This window comes from Astatotilapia calliptera, chromosome 9 (assembly GCF_964374335.1).
Source record: "Astatotilapia calliptera chromosome 9, fAstCal68.1, whole genome shotgun sequence".
NCBI classification, from domain to species: Eukaryota; Metazoa; Chordata; class Actinopteri; order Cichliformes; family Cichlidae; genus Astatotilapia; species Astatotilapia calliptera.
The window spans coordinates 34,849,140-34,866,842 of record NC_137430.1 but is presented as its reverse complement, the minus strand read 5'-3'; the positions used below and the strand labels follow the sequence as shown (position 1 = coordinate 34,866,842).

Genomic DNA, 17,703 nt, shown 5'->3' with positions numbered 1-17,703 from the left:
CTTGCGAACCTCTTGCCACACCATTTTTGAAAACTTTAAAATAGGGTTGTCTACTCTATTCCCTTTATTGTCCGGTTTTTGAGCCAACACCTCAATGGGAGTGAATGGAAAGACCAGTTCATGTTCCATTAGAACCCAGTCTAGGTGCCCAGTGTTTACACAGCTTGAACATCTCAAATGAGATGCTATAATGTTTTATGTAGGGATAAACCTCCTTTTTGTCTCGGTTGGTACAGTCGACCAGGATTAATCCGCGGTCTACCACCATCCCAAAGAAAGTGTTTTATCATATTATCATATCTTGAGAAAAATTGAGGTGAAATACAAATTGGTATCATTCCAATGAAATAATTGATCAGAGGAGCTACTGCCATCTTTATCGTATTTACTTTGCCCCATAATGTCAAGTTCAGCTTGCTCCATTTCTCCAAATTAGTTTTAATCCTAGTTAGTAGTTTTCCTACATTATCATTCATAATCTCATCGACATTCGGATTAAGTGTTATTCCTAAATATTCTGTCCATTTTTCTAACACATTGAAATTGAAAGCTGATAATTTCCATTCTCATAGAAATTTGTTTTAAGCCTGAACAATGCATACTCTGCTTTCTTATTATAAATTTCATGAAGATTAAACTTCAATTGGCATAAGTTACTCTCTACATAATTTTCTGCCGATTATTTTTCCAAATGACTTATCTGTTTTACCAAAGTCTGTATTTTTTGTTTACTTTCTTTTGCCTTCTTTGAACTATATCCCAGACATTTGCCTCTAATAAAGGCCTTTAGGGTGTCCCATACAGTAGCCAATCTTTCTGTGGTCCCAATATTTACATCCCAAAAAAAGTTAATATCATCTTTTAATGCTGCCACGAATTGTTCATCCCGTAAAAGACTTGGGTTTAGTTTCCACCTGCCCCGATTATATTTCTCGACCTGTAAGTCTATATTTAGTTCTACTGGGGCATGATCTGATAATATGATCATACCTATATCACAGTTACCAGATCAGCGCTCAAACTAGATATTTAAAAATAATCAATTCGGGAATAACTTTTATGAGAATGTGAGTAAAACTTATATTCCCTTTCTAAAGGAAGTACTAGTCTTCAGATATCAACCAACCCGGCTTCCTCTTTAAAGATAGCTGCTGCAGATTTATTTTTTGTACTAGGGCCTAGATTTGCACCACTCCTATCCAAATACTGATCCGGAACCTGATTAAAATCTCCTCCCAGCACAATCTGGCCCTCAAAATCACCTAATATCTTAATTATTTTGGCAACAAAGTTGGGGTCTTCCCTATTTGGGGCATATATGTTACATAGTATTACTTTCGCACCATTTATAAGTACTTGGAGACATATTACTCGTCCTTCAGTATCTTTAAACTCTCGCAATGGTACAAAGTTGATTTTCTTATTAATAAGTATTATAGCTCCACGGCTTTTCCTAGATACAGAGTTATGAAACACCTTCCCAACCCAATCTCGTTTCATTTTCAGGGCTTCTGTTCCATTTTCAAAATGCGTTTCTTGTAAAAATGCTATATCTGCACTACGGGACTTAAGATAGCTTAGGACTTTTTTTCCTTTTAATTGGTGTACTACAACCATTGATATTCCACGTCACAATATTAGGGGCCTTTCAAAGCCAAACATCCACAAACGGCTCTGAAACGAGTCCTAACAGCCGACATACATAAGACTGCGTCTGGGCTGAGTTTTACTTTGAAAGGCTCAGGCCGGAAGCATCGTTCGTGTAGCTTGATGCTAACAGGTGGACGATGTCTGCGTGTGTCGGGGTGCTGAAGCGCCGTCTCGGGGCTCGCTCTCCGGCTGGTATCGCGTCACCGCTGCAGCCGCTGAGATGCCCGGGGGGCGGGCGGTGGGAGTCCAGCACGCGGACAGGTAGGGCCCTGCTGCTAAAGCTAGCCGGCTAATATTAGCCGAACAGTCCAGGTATCCGGTGACAGGACCGATCGGCTCATCGGTAACAAACAGCTGCTCACATGATCAAACCTTGCAGGCCTGCACACAGGTAAATGAGCCTGCATGTTCCGAAGCGTGTTACACTGAAAGGACTTCTGAACTTTGACCTGCTGTTGGTCAAAGTCTGCTCAGGTGTGTGAAGCTGTCGCAGAGCAGCTCCACTTCCGCTGAGTCCAACAAACAGACCTCCCAGTCAGCGGGCTGGAAAAGCGGGAACGTTGGAATAATAAACACACAGAACGTTTTAAACGGTCCAAATATAATTAGGGTGTGTAATCATTTACAATAACGTAATTATGCTTTTAATACACTAACGAGCCACTTTATTAGGTACACTTTAGGTGCACACTAATCAGCCTATCGCAAAGCAGCATTTCGGTGCATCATGATGAAGAGCAGATTTAGGGAACTTTGAGTGATTCAGGAACTGCTGCTCAGCTGAGATCTCCACACAGACATCCCTGAGCTCACATCCAGCAAGCAGCAGGTCTGGCAGGAAGTGACCTGCTGAGGTCAGAGGAGTGTCACTCCTGTGAGTACGAACAGGAAGCTGAGGCTGCAGCTCACACAGACTCACAAACAGACAGCAGAAGATGGAGAAAGGTTTCCTGCTGTGCTCGGCTCAGAGTTTAAAGCCTGGATCCGTCCTGCCTGTGTCAGAGCTCAGCCTGCTGCTATGATGCTGTGGAGGTCTGTCAGCACCACCTGAGCGTCAGTGCTGCTGCTGACCTCAGCTTTGGGATGTGGAGGATAATGATGTCATGGTGATGTCATGTTAACGTGGACTAAAATCTAAGGAATGCTTTCACCCTGTTGCGTCTGTGACATGAGGAATTAAAGCAGCTCTGAACACGAACCAGAGAAGATGTGCAGGATGCAGAGGGGTCTGCTCCTCCTGCTTTCTACTTCTGCTGCTGGGTCTGAGAACCCAGCTGCTGTCAGGCTGATCTGTGCTTTCACTTCACACTCAGAGTGAGTCCGGCCTGCAGGTGTGCCGCCTCTGGCCCACAGATATTTAACAAAGCTCAAACAGAGTTTCAGCTGTTCTCATCTGAAGCAGGAACACTGTCTACCTGTCAGGAACACCAAAGCTGACTCTCCTCCTCTTTGGGATTCTCGTCTGAATTTCAGGTGAAACCCTTCGGCCACTAGAGGGCGTCAGAGTCCTGGACCTGACCAGGTGAGTGTGAGCGCTGCAGTAACACTCTGAATTGTTGGCAGTGTGGAGGCTCAGCACTAACGTGGATGTTCATGTTTGCAGAGTTCTGGCCGGGCCCTTCGCCTCCATGATCCTCGGAGACCTCGGAGCCCAGGTCATCAAAGTGGAGAGACCAGGTGAGCGCTGGGCCTCATTCCTGCCCCGCTGTGAGCAAAGCATTGTGGGATAGTGTTTGTGCGTTTTGTCAAACAGGTGCAGGTGACGACACCAGAGCCTGGGGTCCTCCGTTTGTGGCGTCAGAGAGCGCCTACTTCCTCAGCGTGAACCGGAACAAGAAGGTTGGTGTGTGAGCGCCGAGTCGGCACAAACACATTCATTAGAAACAGTTTAAGCATCAGCAGGACTCTGACAGGGTTCAGTCTGCAAACTGGAAGGTGTTCAGCTGTAAACAGAGCAAACATGTCAAACGTCAGCCTCCCTCGCTCACCTGACGCCGATGCTTCATCCGTGTTTGGGATAATTTGGGATGAACTGTGATTTCAGAGCATCGCCGTGGACCTGAAACATCCCAGAGGAGCACAGATCGTCCAGCAGGTACGACACAGTGACCAGGTCTCTGTTTCTGCCTCAGCCTGTTCCACTCTCTGGTTGTGTGTCAGCTCGCAGGAGTGTGTGACGTGCTGCTGGAAAACTACGTGCCGGGGAAACTCCGTCAGATGGGTTTGGGATACGAGCAGCTGAGCGGACTCAACCCTCGGCTCGTCTACTGCTCCATAACAGGTAACAGTTTTTAACAGGCTTACATGTGTTTCCAGGTGTGTCTGAGGAACCTTTAAAGGAGTGGAAAAATGGAGCTGATAGGCTCCACCCACTCAAGTCACATGATTCAAGGACTGTGGAACGTCCAGTATTGATGGATTTAGGAGCTGTGGAAACACACCTCCACCTCCTGCAGTTCTCCCTCTGAGCCACTAGATGGGGTCAGACTCCACAGTATGAACAGACTTCCTGCCGGAGCGCTCTGCTTCCTGTCTGCAGGCTGTGATGTTACAGCACAGGAGAGGTGGAGGTGTGCTCTGCAGAGAAGAGAAGCAAGACAGAGCAGAGGTGGTGAAGGTGGAGGAGTTTAAATACCTGCGGTCAACCAGCCACAGAGAGCAGGCAGGGTGGAGACGAGTGTGACAGAAGGACAGCTCAGAGTCAGAGAGGTGGAGGTAGTCTGAGCACGTGCAGAGGGGGGAGGGTGGAGCTGCTCAGAGGAAGTTCATGGATGTCTGCAAACAGGAATCTGTGTGTCACTCTTCCACAGGGTGACTCTTCCTCTCCACACGAGCACTAATAAGGTTCACTCCACTCCTCGGGTGGAGTAAAGAGCTGTGACCCTGCAGGGTGGAGCGAGGATTTGGGCAGAGTGCCGTTAAAACCCGTCCGTCAGGAGAGCTGATGGAAAATGTGTTGAGAATAAACGAGCGACATAAACGATGAAGGAGTTTCATTCTCTCTGCTCCGCCTCCTTTCTTCTGTTTTCTTTCCATTTCCTGTTTGTGTCCTTTGCCCTCATTCCTCTCCGTGTCGCTCTCACTGCTCCAGCCCCTCCCGTCCTTTATTGAGGAGAAATGAACTACATTACCCAGGAGGCCTCATTAAGCTGCAGCAGCTGGATGCAGTGGGCAGATTTACGGCCTGGTTTCATCCTGAGCTTTCGGAGCGACGTCCTGGACGTTTGTCCCGCAGAGCAAAGAGCAGCAGCAGGTTTAAGTTCTGGTGTCACTTCCACAGGAAGAACCGGTCCACAGAGTGTGGATCTTCCATGTGTTCATCAGCTCGTTGACATTTAAACAGGCGCTTCACAAAACATGGACATAAAACCTGCATGTTCTTTAATGTCCAGCAGGGGGCGACTCGTAGAGCAAAGCCTGACTGTACAGACATTTATGGGGAACAGAGTTTACTGCTCAGCTGATCTGAGGTCAGCAGACACTCCTGATGAGTTCACGGTCCGAGTCGCTGGTTTCAGGTGTGATCGAATGAAAAGCTCGACCCCACCAGAGACGACAAGGACAGATGTTTAGATGTGCACGTACGACGTGCACGGAGCCGCGCACTGACATCGTTCTCCTGCAGATGTTCGCTCAGCGAGCCTCGGAGGTCACGGCTGTTTCTCAGGCTGTCTGTGGCTGCTTATCATTTTCAAAGCCTTTGTGGGATTTTTCTTTGTTTCCTGATATAAAGCGAGCTTTGAGCTCGGACTGTTTAGGAAATCCGTCTTGTTGTTTAGTCACAGCTGCAGACTCAACATCAGCTGGAATGTGGTTTTCCTGTAAGAGGAGACGCCGAGAGGCCGATGGTTTGATTCCCTGCTGTGTTTTCACTCAGGTCAGAGAGAAACCAGACCACTGGCACCGAGGCAGTAATGTGTGTGTGTGTGTGTGTGTGTGTGTGTGTGTGTGTGTGTGTGTGTGTGTGTGTGTGTGTGCGTGCGCTCAGGCTACGGACAGACCGGTCCTCACGCTCAGAGTCCAGGGTACGACTCCATCGCCTCGGCAGTGTCAGGGATGATGCACGTCACCGGGCCCGAGGTCAGACTCAGACCGCACATGCTCAGTAACGTCCTGATCCTGCTGAGCATGAACAGGTTTCCATGTCTTTACAAATGAAACACTTGTGATGTTACTGTCAGACTCTGACCTGATGTCTGGCTTCACTTTACAGAACTTTGCGACGCGGCTGTAGAAATATCAGCACGCAGGAAGTGCAGAAAGTGAACTTCAAATTAAAATGTTAAACATTTTCTTGGCTCGTCATCGTAGCTGAGAATGTAAACACTGTGAAACAGTCTTCAGGATGCAGATATTTTATTTCAAAATAAAAGCCAGGCACATGAAACTTACGGTCATGAACAGATGAAGAATGTTGAAGCAGTTTAGAGTTTCTTTGATTTACTAGTTACTGAATGAAACTTTATGTCCTCACAGTTCGACTCACCCCTCGTTTCTCTGTTTTCCTTCCAAGCAGCCAGAACTTCTTGTATTGTTTGAGTGGCTCCAGCTTCCTGAAGCTCTTTCAGTTCTTCTGTAAACATTGGCTGCTTCATGTCTCACCTTCAGTCCAGTCCTTGTACCCGAGCATTTTCCTCGAGGGACGACCAGTGTTGTGCACAGAACAGACACCAGGTTTAAATGTGACCTTTAGGCTCTTTACTCCCACACATCACTTGATCCTCTTTAGCAGAGTGAGGCCTGCAGACCTCTGACAGCCCTGTCCTACAGAAAGAGGCACAGATAGAAACAAACATGCTCACACCAAATGTTCAGCTTCAGGCTTGTTGTTGTGCAAACTCAGCGTTCCTTATTTCCTGTGTTTGTACTTTCATACATAATAATGAGACAGATTTCCTTAGTATATGAAACGAGGGGTGGCTCAAGACTTTTGCACAGGATTAATCTGGAATAAGTCCTTGTAAATCTCAGCACTGACAGGAAGTACTGACTCTGACGCGTTCACAGCACGTCAGCTTTCTGGATCATCTCCCATAATCCTCTGTTTCTGCTGGCAGGGCGGCGACCCGGTGCGTCCGGGAGTCGCCATGACGGACTTGGCGACGGGGCTGTACGCACACGGAGCTGTCATGGCCGCCCTGCTGCAACGGCAGAAGACGGGCAGAGGAGTTCACATCGACTGCAACCTGCTGTCATCACAGGTAAAACCACCTGACGATGAGCCAATCAGCTCTCAGTATTCTCCACAGGTGAATGCAGTGTAAGAGACGCCAGCAGACCAGCGGGTACTCCAGGTGCTGAGAGGAAGTGATGTACAGGTGGGGGCGCTGTGACGCTCAGCTGGCAGCTGAAACCCACTCAGGTGACACACAAGCTCAGTCAGAGCCTCAGGACACATCAGCTGAGCAGACGCTCTTACCTGCAGCAGGTACGGCGCTGTGTTCAGGGTCAGCTGGTAAATGAAAGCGCTGAGGCTGGCTGATCGATGGAGTGTTTGTGACGGTGCAGATAAGCAGTCGCTGCAGCTGTGTGTGGAGCAGGAAGGTGGAGGCATTGGAACAAGCCTGTGATTTATCCTGATCAGTTTAAACAGACGCGTCAGTGTTTCTCTGACTGTTTAAATGAAGCGAGCGATTCTTAATCCTGCAACCACCCGGACTCGGAGACGGACGGGACCCGCGTCCCGCTTGGACCCGGCACCTCCCGGGGTGCGTTTGATTTGCAGTGTCAGGACGCGCTGCTTGTCTGACAGTGTTGCTTTTAAAGGCATGTTTTATGTTTTCTGCATTCTCATTTTTCACCTCTCTGGCTGGGAAAGGCGCTGCGATACGACCGAGTTCAGCTCGTTTCAGGACTTTATGATCCTGCAGAGAGTCTCAGTCTGCAGTTTAGAAACAAACACGCAGAAACAGCTGCTTCGGCCTGAAAGCGCTGGGCAGCTCAGCGGGGTCGTGTTTGGACAGAAAGGGACAGATGATGGGATGACATGTGGATAAAAGTTAACGTGTGTCTCGCTGAGTTTTGGTCCAGCATGCGGGACCGGAGCAGCGTCCGTGCTCCTCAGCACCGACCTGCCAAGAAGATTCATAAACGCCACCAACAAACACCAACCAGCATCCTGAGCTCCAACCTTTAAATTTAACCCATGAACAGAAATGTTACCTGAAGTCTGGACTCACGATGAAGGATGATGATGAATATGACTGCATACACCAATCTGTAGCACGCCTCCTGTGATTGGTTAACAAGGCTGTGAGGTTCTGATCCTTGCGGTCGAGTCTTGAGGCTGCTACAAATAAAATACCCACAATCCCCCTCTTAAATCCCACTGCATTCCTGTCTGAAGTGCTGCGACCACAGGCACGCCGGCCGCAGTGCGAACAATGAGCGCGCACAGCGCTCTGATCCGAATCCGTGTGGAGCGTGTGAGCGTCGGGGGATGGAACCGCTACGAGCTGCCTGCAGGTCCCACAGAGCTTCAGGCGCAGGAGAGTCAAACAGTCTGAAGCTCAGCTTGAAGCAGTCGTGGTGAGTCAGAGGAAGTCAGTGTCATGCAGAAGAATAGTTTGATAAGAAGATAAAAACCTGTCAGCACCCTGACCCGGGAGGGGAGGGGGGGGGGTCATCCTTGAAGCTTCGTTTGTAGAAGAACAACAGAAACCGTCCACGAGCGTCTCTGCAGCGACTCGCTGCAGTTTGAGTCAGGTGATCGTGATGTGGCTGAAGTGCAGATTCTTTGATTCAAGTTGATGAAGGGAAATATTGAAGTAACCCTTCAGGTGTCTGTGAGCAGCACGCACACCTCACAGCATCATGTGACTCGCTGAGGCAGGCGTGTCGGTGAAGACGTTGGAGAAGCTTTAACCTCATCGTTACCTGCTGGTGAAATAAAGCTGACAGGGTCCAATAATTGTTTTATAAATTCATGACCCTGACTAACCGTGATGTTTCCAGACTCGGTGACCGTGTTAAACTCTGCAGCTTCATCATCATGTTTGTAAGTGTGATCCATGATGTGCCTTCATCACGCTGCTGATATTTGCAGCAGCTCTTCAGATGCAGTGAGCGGCTCGGTGTGCACGCTGAGGAGAGATCAGCTGTTAGCGCCCATGTGACCGGGCTCAGGTGTAACTGCCGCCTCTCTCTCTCTCAGGTTTCCTGTCTCAGCCATATTGCTGCTAACTACCTGAATGCGGGGAAGGAGGCGAGGCGCTGGGGGACGGCCCACGAGAGCATCGTACCTTACCAGGTAACACCTTCAACTGGCCACTATCTAACAATAACTTTATTGATATCACACCTGCAACACAGAGAAAAGACAGAAAAAACCTCAGGAAATATAACATTGAATCAACATTGTTAGATAATAAAAGAATAAAACGGTGACGTCAGGAAAACAGAAGAAAACTGAAAAGTGATGCACGAATATTAAATAATGATGAGCTGATCTCAGCTGTGACGACGGCAGCAGAACAAAGGGTTGAACTTTATAATGTGGCCAGTCAGTCCTTTCTAATTAAACAGAGTTTAAGTGTCATTGTTATACTTACAGGTGGCTGCACTAGAATCAGGTTTCATAGGAAACAAAGGAGTCATTATGGTGTGATTTCCTGCTGATTCAGCAGAAACATGTTTCTCTATCTTACATAGTAAGCATGTTGTAGTTCTCAGGGCCGTGTTGTGGTTTGACCTTTAACCTTTGGGAAAGGAGACAGACTCTACTGTAGGAACATTTAAGAGCAGCACTTACATGTAGCTACAGTAGAGTCACAAACCAGAGTTTACCACAGACGTGTCCGCTCTTCTGTCACTGCGATGTTACGGTTTAACAGCGTTTAGCCTCTAAAACGCGCCTCAGCCGGATGATCGAAGCGCGTCATTGGTTGGCGAGCCGTGAGCCAGCTGACTGCGTGGCTCTTCTTCTCTGGTGTCTCTTTGAGCGTCTCTGCCAGCTGTAGTTCTGGTGTGTTTGACAGTTTCCCTCCAGGCTTGAGGAGACTCTGTGAGCTTGTTTGTTATTAACAGACTTTATTGCATCTGCGGGAGGAACACACGTCTCTGACGCCAGAAACTGCTTCAGACTAAGATGGGCTGAATTACACTTTCAGGGTCTCAGCGCACGCTCTGACCTCCCTCTCTCCGGCCACACCCTCCAGCTTTGTTGGTGCAGATTTACGGATCTGAGAGTTTTCTCAGAGCTTCTAACATCCAAATATATGAGTCTCAGGCGTGAGCGTTGTCAGAGGAAGAGCTGTTTGAGATCTGAGGAAGTCCTGAGAGTTGACGTCAAGAGAAGGACGGAGCAGGACGAGCTTTGAGCCATAAATCAGATGGACAATTATCAAACAATTAGAAGTGATTAGTGTCATCTTAAACGTTTTGTGTCACACTGCCGCCTGGGTGGAAGTGATTTCCAGTTCTCCTCAAACCAACCACACAGGCGGCTCTGCTCGTGTTGCACTTTTTGTCTTAAACCACTTTAAAGGTCACAAACGTCTCTTCGAGGCCATCGCGTTGGTTCTTGATATCAACAGAGTGTGTCCATCCTCCAGGCTGTCACTGTAACAAATGACAGTTTCTTTTCCTGATCACATTTGAAGGTTCATAAAAGCATGAGAGAGCAGAGTTAGAGCTGTTTCTCTTCTCCCTCGGCTTCTCTGTGGTGTCGTTAAATGTGAATTATCTGTTTCTGCAAGGTTCAAAGCGCTCGGGGTTTTGGCTGGATGGAAATCAGCAGATGCAGACTGAACACAAACCAACCCATGCAGGAAACCCTGATTAAAATATAAAACTAAATAAAGAGAAGCAGCAGCTGGAACCGCTCCTGCTTCACGGAGTTTCATATTGAACTGAAAACTGCTGTCAGGCAGCACAAAGTTGTTTCAGAGACTTTTAAAAATCATCTTTGAGCTGACAAGAATACTTAATCACGAGGTGGGCGTGGCAATGGGCAGATTTACAGGGAGGTTAAAGTAGATCCCGGACGAGCTCCCAAACTATGTTCTACATACTCCAACAGCATCAACTCAGTCGGAGCATCTCCGATAATTAACCTGCTTGTAACCTGTAAGACCGGTCGGAGTGGGCACGCTCCGTTTTGTGTAACTATTTTTAAATTCCTGTACAACTGCAACCACGTAAGCTAGCGCAATAATTTTAGTTGCATATGAAACCGGAGGAGTTGTACTTACATCTTATGCCATCAGCTTGTGCTCGGTCACGGTTTCCTTCCACATATAGCTTTGCAAAATTTCGTAAAAAGTATTTGCAGCAACATAAACATAATATTCCAGAAACACGCTTTGCCGATCCGATCAGCTGTTCATAACACCTCCTACGTTGGAATAGACGCCAGCGCAAACTATCGCGTGTCCGCCATGACCTGCCCGAAACCGGAAGTGACGTCATTTTCACGGAAAATGTAGTTTTTTACTTTCAGGGCCTTATAAGCCTATACTGGTGTTTTTATAAGTCATGCTTGACTTTTAGCTTTCCTGAATAGTTTCTGGGATGCTTAGAACTCAAACTGCACTGCTGGAAATAGTTTATTTTCATGCACACGCTGTTTTTTTGCAAATTAGCATTATAATATTTATTTTGCTTTTCCCTGCAGGGCATAAAAATTGGTGTATCTCAAAAATAAAACTTTGAAGACACTCAAAATAAATTTCCTGTGGCTAGAAACTATTTTGTGCAACTTTTTTGTATTTACAGTTTTGAGGAATAAAACTGGAAATATATGCAAATAAAAACAAAAATGATTTTCAATTTTTTTTTGTAGTTTATTGCACTGTTTTGCAATTTATGTAGTTTCTATGAACTTAAAGCATAAATATTAATAAAATTGGGGCTATAATGGTTGTATTGATGTATAGCAACTTGAAATGCTCCCAAAAATGGCTCCACAGCATGTAAAATATAAAGATAAGCTCTGGCAGACTTGGCTCTGTGGTAGGTCTTAAAGTTACGATGCGTTGACTTGGATCAGGCTCGTGTCTCTTTAACGTGTTGCAGTTCTTTGTATTGTTTTTGCTGTCTGACTACTTTTAAAAGTGTTTCTAAAACATGCCAGTTTTATTTTGTTTGCTTAGATTATTTTACTTTGCACGCAAAAACAAAATGATTTCACAAAAACTTATTAGCTTCCCTGATGCTAACGGTCAGCAGTGTGTCCTGTTTGCTGGGTAACAGCCTGCAGTCGTCTCCTGAGCGATCACACATCCTTCTATCTTCATCATTCCTCCCACCTCGATGAGATTCCCAGACACTGAATTGTCACCAGAACATACTGCCACCACTGTGCTTCACTGTGGGGATGCTCCTTTGGGTCGTAGCCCGTCTCCTTTCTCCAAACTCTGTGCACGAAGCTCTGCTTTCATCTGATCTGACCAAAGTACACTGCAGTCTGTAGAATCTGCATAGAGTCAGCATACCTCAGTGCGACATGCAGAAGTGGACTATTTCCCGGTCTGCAGCCTCTCAGTGCATCCCTGTGCGATTCCCGACTCGGCTGAGTCATCCACGAGTGTCTCTTCAGTGGTTCTGGGCTCTTTAGACTCACTCGTTTTGAAATCTTTGCTTGGTTCTGCCCGGTCTGTTCTCGGTGACAGTCTTTGGATTTCTTGATGATGCTTCCCTCTGCAGTCCTTCACACATGGAAAAGCCGAGACAACTTTGTATGTTTGTCTTTGTGAGCATTAAATTCTTCTAAAGTCTAAACTGATTTCTTTGGCATGAAGCTTCCTCAGTGACGGCTCAAACCCTGGCTGGGGTTTGTAAAACAGGAAGATAACCCTCAGATTTAACATTCAGCTGTAACTGAACCTGACCCCACGCTCGGACCCTGCTCGATCCAGCCACCTGAATCTTTAAAAGTCCTTAACTCTGATGTTTTCTTCATTTCGGGTTCCTGGAACTCATTTCAATAAAATGAACCATTAACTGTTATTACTGTCAGATAAGTAGAAATGAATAAATAAAGAACTTCTTCACATTCACTCGTGTTTTCTATCCGCCGTCAGTCTGCTTCACATTACTGACTCAGCCTGAGGGAGATGTTGCTGTTATTATGGAGGGTCATGACTCACATGTGGACACGCGCACACACACACACACACACACACACACACACACACACACACACACACACACACACACAGTGCGTGATGTTTTCTCCTTCCTCTGGCGGCTCGATTCTTGTGGTCACCATCTCTAACCAGCCGCAGCTTTATCGTCCGACACTGTTTTAATCCTCGTGTGAACCGGCTTACCCACAATGCAGCGTTCCCTCACCCTCCTCCCACCCCCAAAGCCGCCAGAGATGAAAGCGGAGCCGACGGGTTCTCCGGAGATCACGACAGTCGGAACAACAGAATTACTGGTGTTGTGGTTGCGGCTTTGCGAGGAAGATGTTAGAGCTGAAGAAGCCATCCGTTCCCCTGTCGACGCTTTTTAAGTTCACATCTGATTTCTGAGATGGTTCAATTTCAAAAAAACAGAGACATCCGCCGTGCCAGAGAGGAGACTTCAGAGGATCGGAGGTTGAACTCGGACGATAATCTGTCTGCAGACGAGTTGTCGGAGAAGCAGGACTTCCAGGACTACAGCTGCACTCAGAGCTACAGCGTGTCCACACTGTGGAATCTAATTCTGAATTTACATTTGTGTTAGGATAAAACTTCAAACAATGAAAACAAGACCGCACATGAAAGAAACTTCTAATAAATTCTAGTTCACACAGACATGTTAAAGCACCATTTCTTACAGATAGTCGATAAATACCAAAGTCAAAGGCGCTCAGACAAACATCGGCTGTCCCGGCTGGAGAGATGCACAGACATGATGCACTGGGCTGTGAAATAAACCGAACACACCGTGCTGGTTCAACACGGACCAATCCAAACCTGGGTAATGTTGACTCAGCACGCTGGATGGTGCTAGCAACCCCATCAGTTTCTTTTTGCCAATTAGCCTCGGAAACAACATGCGGTAGCATCTACCTGTCAGTCAAAGAAGCCACGCCCCCAATAATGCAAACTTTACACAACTTAAACAGGTGAGTATACAAACCGTTTGTGTGTCAGGCTGTAAACGTGTTTATTTCTGCTCCAACGTTTTAAGGGGACTGGCTCGCTGCCGGAGCCTCTGGTGGACATCAGGGGAACTGCAGTGTTTGGCACATGTGCAGTAGATGAAAGCAGCGACTGTGGAACATCAGGAAATGTCCTTTGAAACTAAAACTAGCAGCTGGAGGAGCCTAAAAATTAAAAAATGTAAATATGTGAAGGTCAGCAGCTTCAGGTCTGCAGCCAGCAGGGGGCAGAAGCCGCCCGCTGCGACCTCTCTGAGGACTGTTTGAGGTTTTGTGGGTGAATGTCCCATCGCAGCCCTGTGTGGACTGCATTACCCACAATTCCCTGGAGGGTGAGATGAAACCGAAGCAGCAGTGTGACTGAGGGGTTAGTGGTCTGAATGCACACACAGCGCAGCGGGACGTGGCCGCCGCCGAGTGTGTGCGCTGTGATGTATGACAGCTGCTCTGCTGCTGCTTTCATGTGGTGAAGAGTTTTTATTACAGGCACTTCAGTGAGCGAGGAAGAGGAGGAGAAGATGAGCGGGGAGATTAGAGGAGGAGGAAGGCCTCCATCGGCTGGCCTTTTGAGGAGGTTTCCTCTGGTGGGCTTCGGGTTATTAACGCTGATCCTTCATGATCTCACCACCTTTTATTTAATCAGAGTAAATTTCATATCTACCTGCTGGGAAGCATCGACTTAATGAAAATGATTTTATTCCCCACAGTCGGCAGCACAAAGTCAGCGTCTGCTGCCTCAGAACTTCCTAAAGTCCTGGGAAGTTGTTCTACCGGAGTCCTGAAACTTATTTCTTTGATCGTGTGTTAGTGTATCGAGTTTCTGCTCTTCTCTCGTGCTCTGCCATCTGCAGCACAACACAAACATGTTGCACTGCAGTGAAAAAAACCTGACCTGAAGCACATCGATGTAGTTGTTGAAGTCCAGCTCAGTCAGCCAGGCTGTCCCAGCGTCTTTTCACTTTGAACCTGTGAAAAACAAAAGCTGAGCAGACGTGAAGTCAGAGGTGTCCCATCAGCTTTAAGGCGGTGCCCACATCACTCATGCAGTAACCTGTGAAGAGATGGAGGGGAGCGCGTTCAACTTCCGCACAAGAGAAAACACGTTCATATTTATGTTGGAGGAAGTCTAGCTGCAGTAATATTCATGCTTCATCATTTTGGATTATACACAAGCTGAGCAGAGGTATGGACGTGAATGTAAGAGCCTGTCAGAGGTTAGACGTGTGCGGTTGTGAGCGTGCTGTCAGAGGTTTCTATCAGACTGAAACGTCGCTGTGTTCATGTTGTGTGTTTTTCTTTCAGGGCTTCAAAACCAAAGACGGGCACATCGTTGTGGCTGCGGGCAATGAAAAGCAGTTTGTCCGAGTCTGCCAGGTGAGTCCGTTTACCTGTACGGACACAGACATGCTACCACGGAAACAGCTGGCTTGAAGAATGTTTCTCCCACTCACTCTCTGCTGTCTGTGGAAATCTGCAGGTCATGGAGCTGACGGAGCTGACGGAGGAGCCCAAGTACAAAAGCAACAAGCTGAGAGTCGAGAACCGCAAACAGCTGCTGCACACACTGTCACAGAGGTACACACACACACACACACACACACACTGTCAGAGAGGTACACACACACACACACACTGTCAGAGAGGTACACACACACACACACATACACACACACACACACTGTCAGAGAGGTACACACACGCGCACACACACTGTCACAGAGGTACGCACACGCGCACACACACACACACACACACACTGTCAGAGAGGTACACACACACACACACACTGTTACAGAGGTACACACACACGCGCGCACACACACACTGTCAGAGAGGTACACACGCACACACACACTGTCACAGAGGTACGCACACACACACACACTGTCACAGAGGTACACACACGCGCACACACACACATACGCACACACACACTGTCACAGAGGTACGCACACGCGCACACACACACACACACACACACACACACACACATACGCACACACACACTGTCACAGAGGTACACACACGCGCACACACACACATACGCACACACACACTGTCACAGAGGTACACACGCACACTGTCACAGAGGTACACACACACACACACACACACACACACACTGTTACAGAGGTACACACACACGCGCGCACACACACACATACGCACACACACACTGTCAGAGAGGTACACACGCACACACACACTGTTACAGAGGTACACACACACACACACACTGTCACAGAGGTACACACACACGCGCGCACACACACACATACGCACACACACACTGTCAGAGAGGTACACACGCACACACACACTGTCACAGAGGTACACACACACACACACACTGTCAGAGAGGTACACACACGCGCACACACACACATACGCACACACACACTGTCACAGAGGTACGCACACGCGCACACACACACACACACACACACACACGCACACACACACACTGATAGAGAGGTACACACACACACACACATACACGCACACACACACTGTCACAGAGGTACACACACACACACACACTGTTACAGAGGTACACACACACGCGCGCACACACACACATACGCACACACACACTGTCAGAGAGGTACACACGCACACACACACTGTCACAGAGGTACGCACACACACACACACTGTCACAGAGGTACACACACGCGCACACACACACATACGCACACACACACTGTCACAGAGGTACGCACACGCGCACACACACACACACACACACACACGCACACACACACTGTCACAGAGGTACACACACGCGCACACACACACACACACACACACACTGTCACAGAGGTACACACGCACACTGTCACAGAGGTACACACACACACACACACACACACACACACACACACACACTGTCACAGAGGTACACACGCGCACACACACACACACACACACACACTGTCACAGAGGTACACACACACTGGGAGGTGTCTGTCAGGTGTCTCTTCCTGTTGAAAAAGAGTTCTTCTTCCACGTGGTTGCCAAGTTGTTCACTGTCATCATCATCGGGAGCCCTGAGGTCCTTGGTAAATGGTAAATGGTAAATGGCCTGTATTTATATAGCGCTTTTCTAGTCCCTAAGGACCCCAAAGCGCTTTACATATCCAGTCATCCACCCATTCACACACACATTCACACACTGGTGATGGCAGCTACATTGTAGCCACAGCCACCCTGGGGCGCACTGACAGAGGCGAGGCTGCCGGACACTGGCGCCACCGGGCCCTCTGACCACCACCAGTAGGCAACGGGTGAAGTGTCTTGCCCAAGGACACAACGACCGAGACTGTCCAAGCTGGGGCTCAAACCGGCAACCTTCCGATTACAAGACGAACTCCCAACTCTTGAGCCACGATCGGCCTAGAACAGTGATGAAGAGACAGGACAGTTTGACCAATCAGAACATGTTTTAGGTAAACGTTATCCTCTTCATCTGTCTGTCAGGTTCCTGCAGGAGACCACGGCTGATTGGCTGAAGAAGTTCAAGGGCTCAGGTGTTCCAGTTGGGCCAATCAACAGCATTCAAGAAGTGTTCTCCGAGCCACAGGTCAGTGACGACACTCATCCTCCGTCTGTGGTTGAGTGGAGTAGGGCTGGGCAATATGGCCTAAAATCCATATCACGGTATAATTTGAAGCATGTGCTGTAACGATATATATTGCGATATATTCTTTTCTTGTGTGTAACATATTTAACACACTATAAGGCACACTTAAAATCCTTTAATTTTCTCAAAAATCGACAGAGCGCCTTATGTATGAATTCTGGTTGTGCTTACTGACCTCGAACCGATTTTATGTGCTACACGGCGCTCACAAATCTGTCAAAAAATGTTTACGACTTTGCTAAGCTACGAAGCCGCACCGCTTGATGGATTGTTGGACCATTACAGCTACTGTAGTCAGGAGCCTTGCGGAGTAATCTGG

The 17,703-nt window shown here is 47.7% G+C and overlaps 1 protein-coding gene across 3 annotated transcripts in view; it reads left to right on the top strand.

Annotated features, from left to right (window-relative positions):
- The first annotated feature begins 1,752 nt into the window (after positions 1-1,752).
- The window catches only part of sugct (succinyl-CoA:glutarate-CoA transferase), a 70,937-nt gene continuing 54,986 nt past the window's right edge, over positions 1,753-17,703 (top strand). For 2 of the 3 annotated variants that reach the window (XM_026180420.2, XM_026180419.2), the window contains exons 1-12: positions 1,753-1,911; positions 3,124-3,172; positions 3,254-3,327; positions 3,404-3,489; positions 3,695-3,745; positions 3,811-3,931; positions 5,639-5,730; positions 6,708-6,851; positions 8,804-8,899; positions 15,044-15,115; positions 15,219-15,316; positions 17,222-17,324. In XM_026180420.2, the coding sequence (XP_026036205.1) occupies positions 1,788-1,911; positions 3,124-3,172; positions 3,254-3,327; positions 3,404-3,489; positions 3,695-3,745; positions 3,811-3,931; positions 5,639-5,730; positions 6,708-6,851; positions 8,804-8,899; positions 15,044-15,115; positions 15,219-15,316; positions 17,222-17,324 (1,110 nt within the window). In that variant the 5' untranslated portion in view covers positions 1,753-1,787. Of the gene's footprint in view, positions 1,912-1,954; positions 2,965-3,123; positions 3,173-3,253; positions 3,328-3,403; positions 3,490-3,694; positions 3,746-3,810; positions 3,932-5,638; positions 5,731-6,707; positions 6,852-8,803; positions 8,900-15,043; positions 15,116-15,218; positions 15,317-17,221; positions 17,325-17,703 lie in introns of those variants that run through there. The other variant, XM_026180421.2, reaches the window with a different exon arrangement.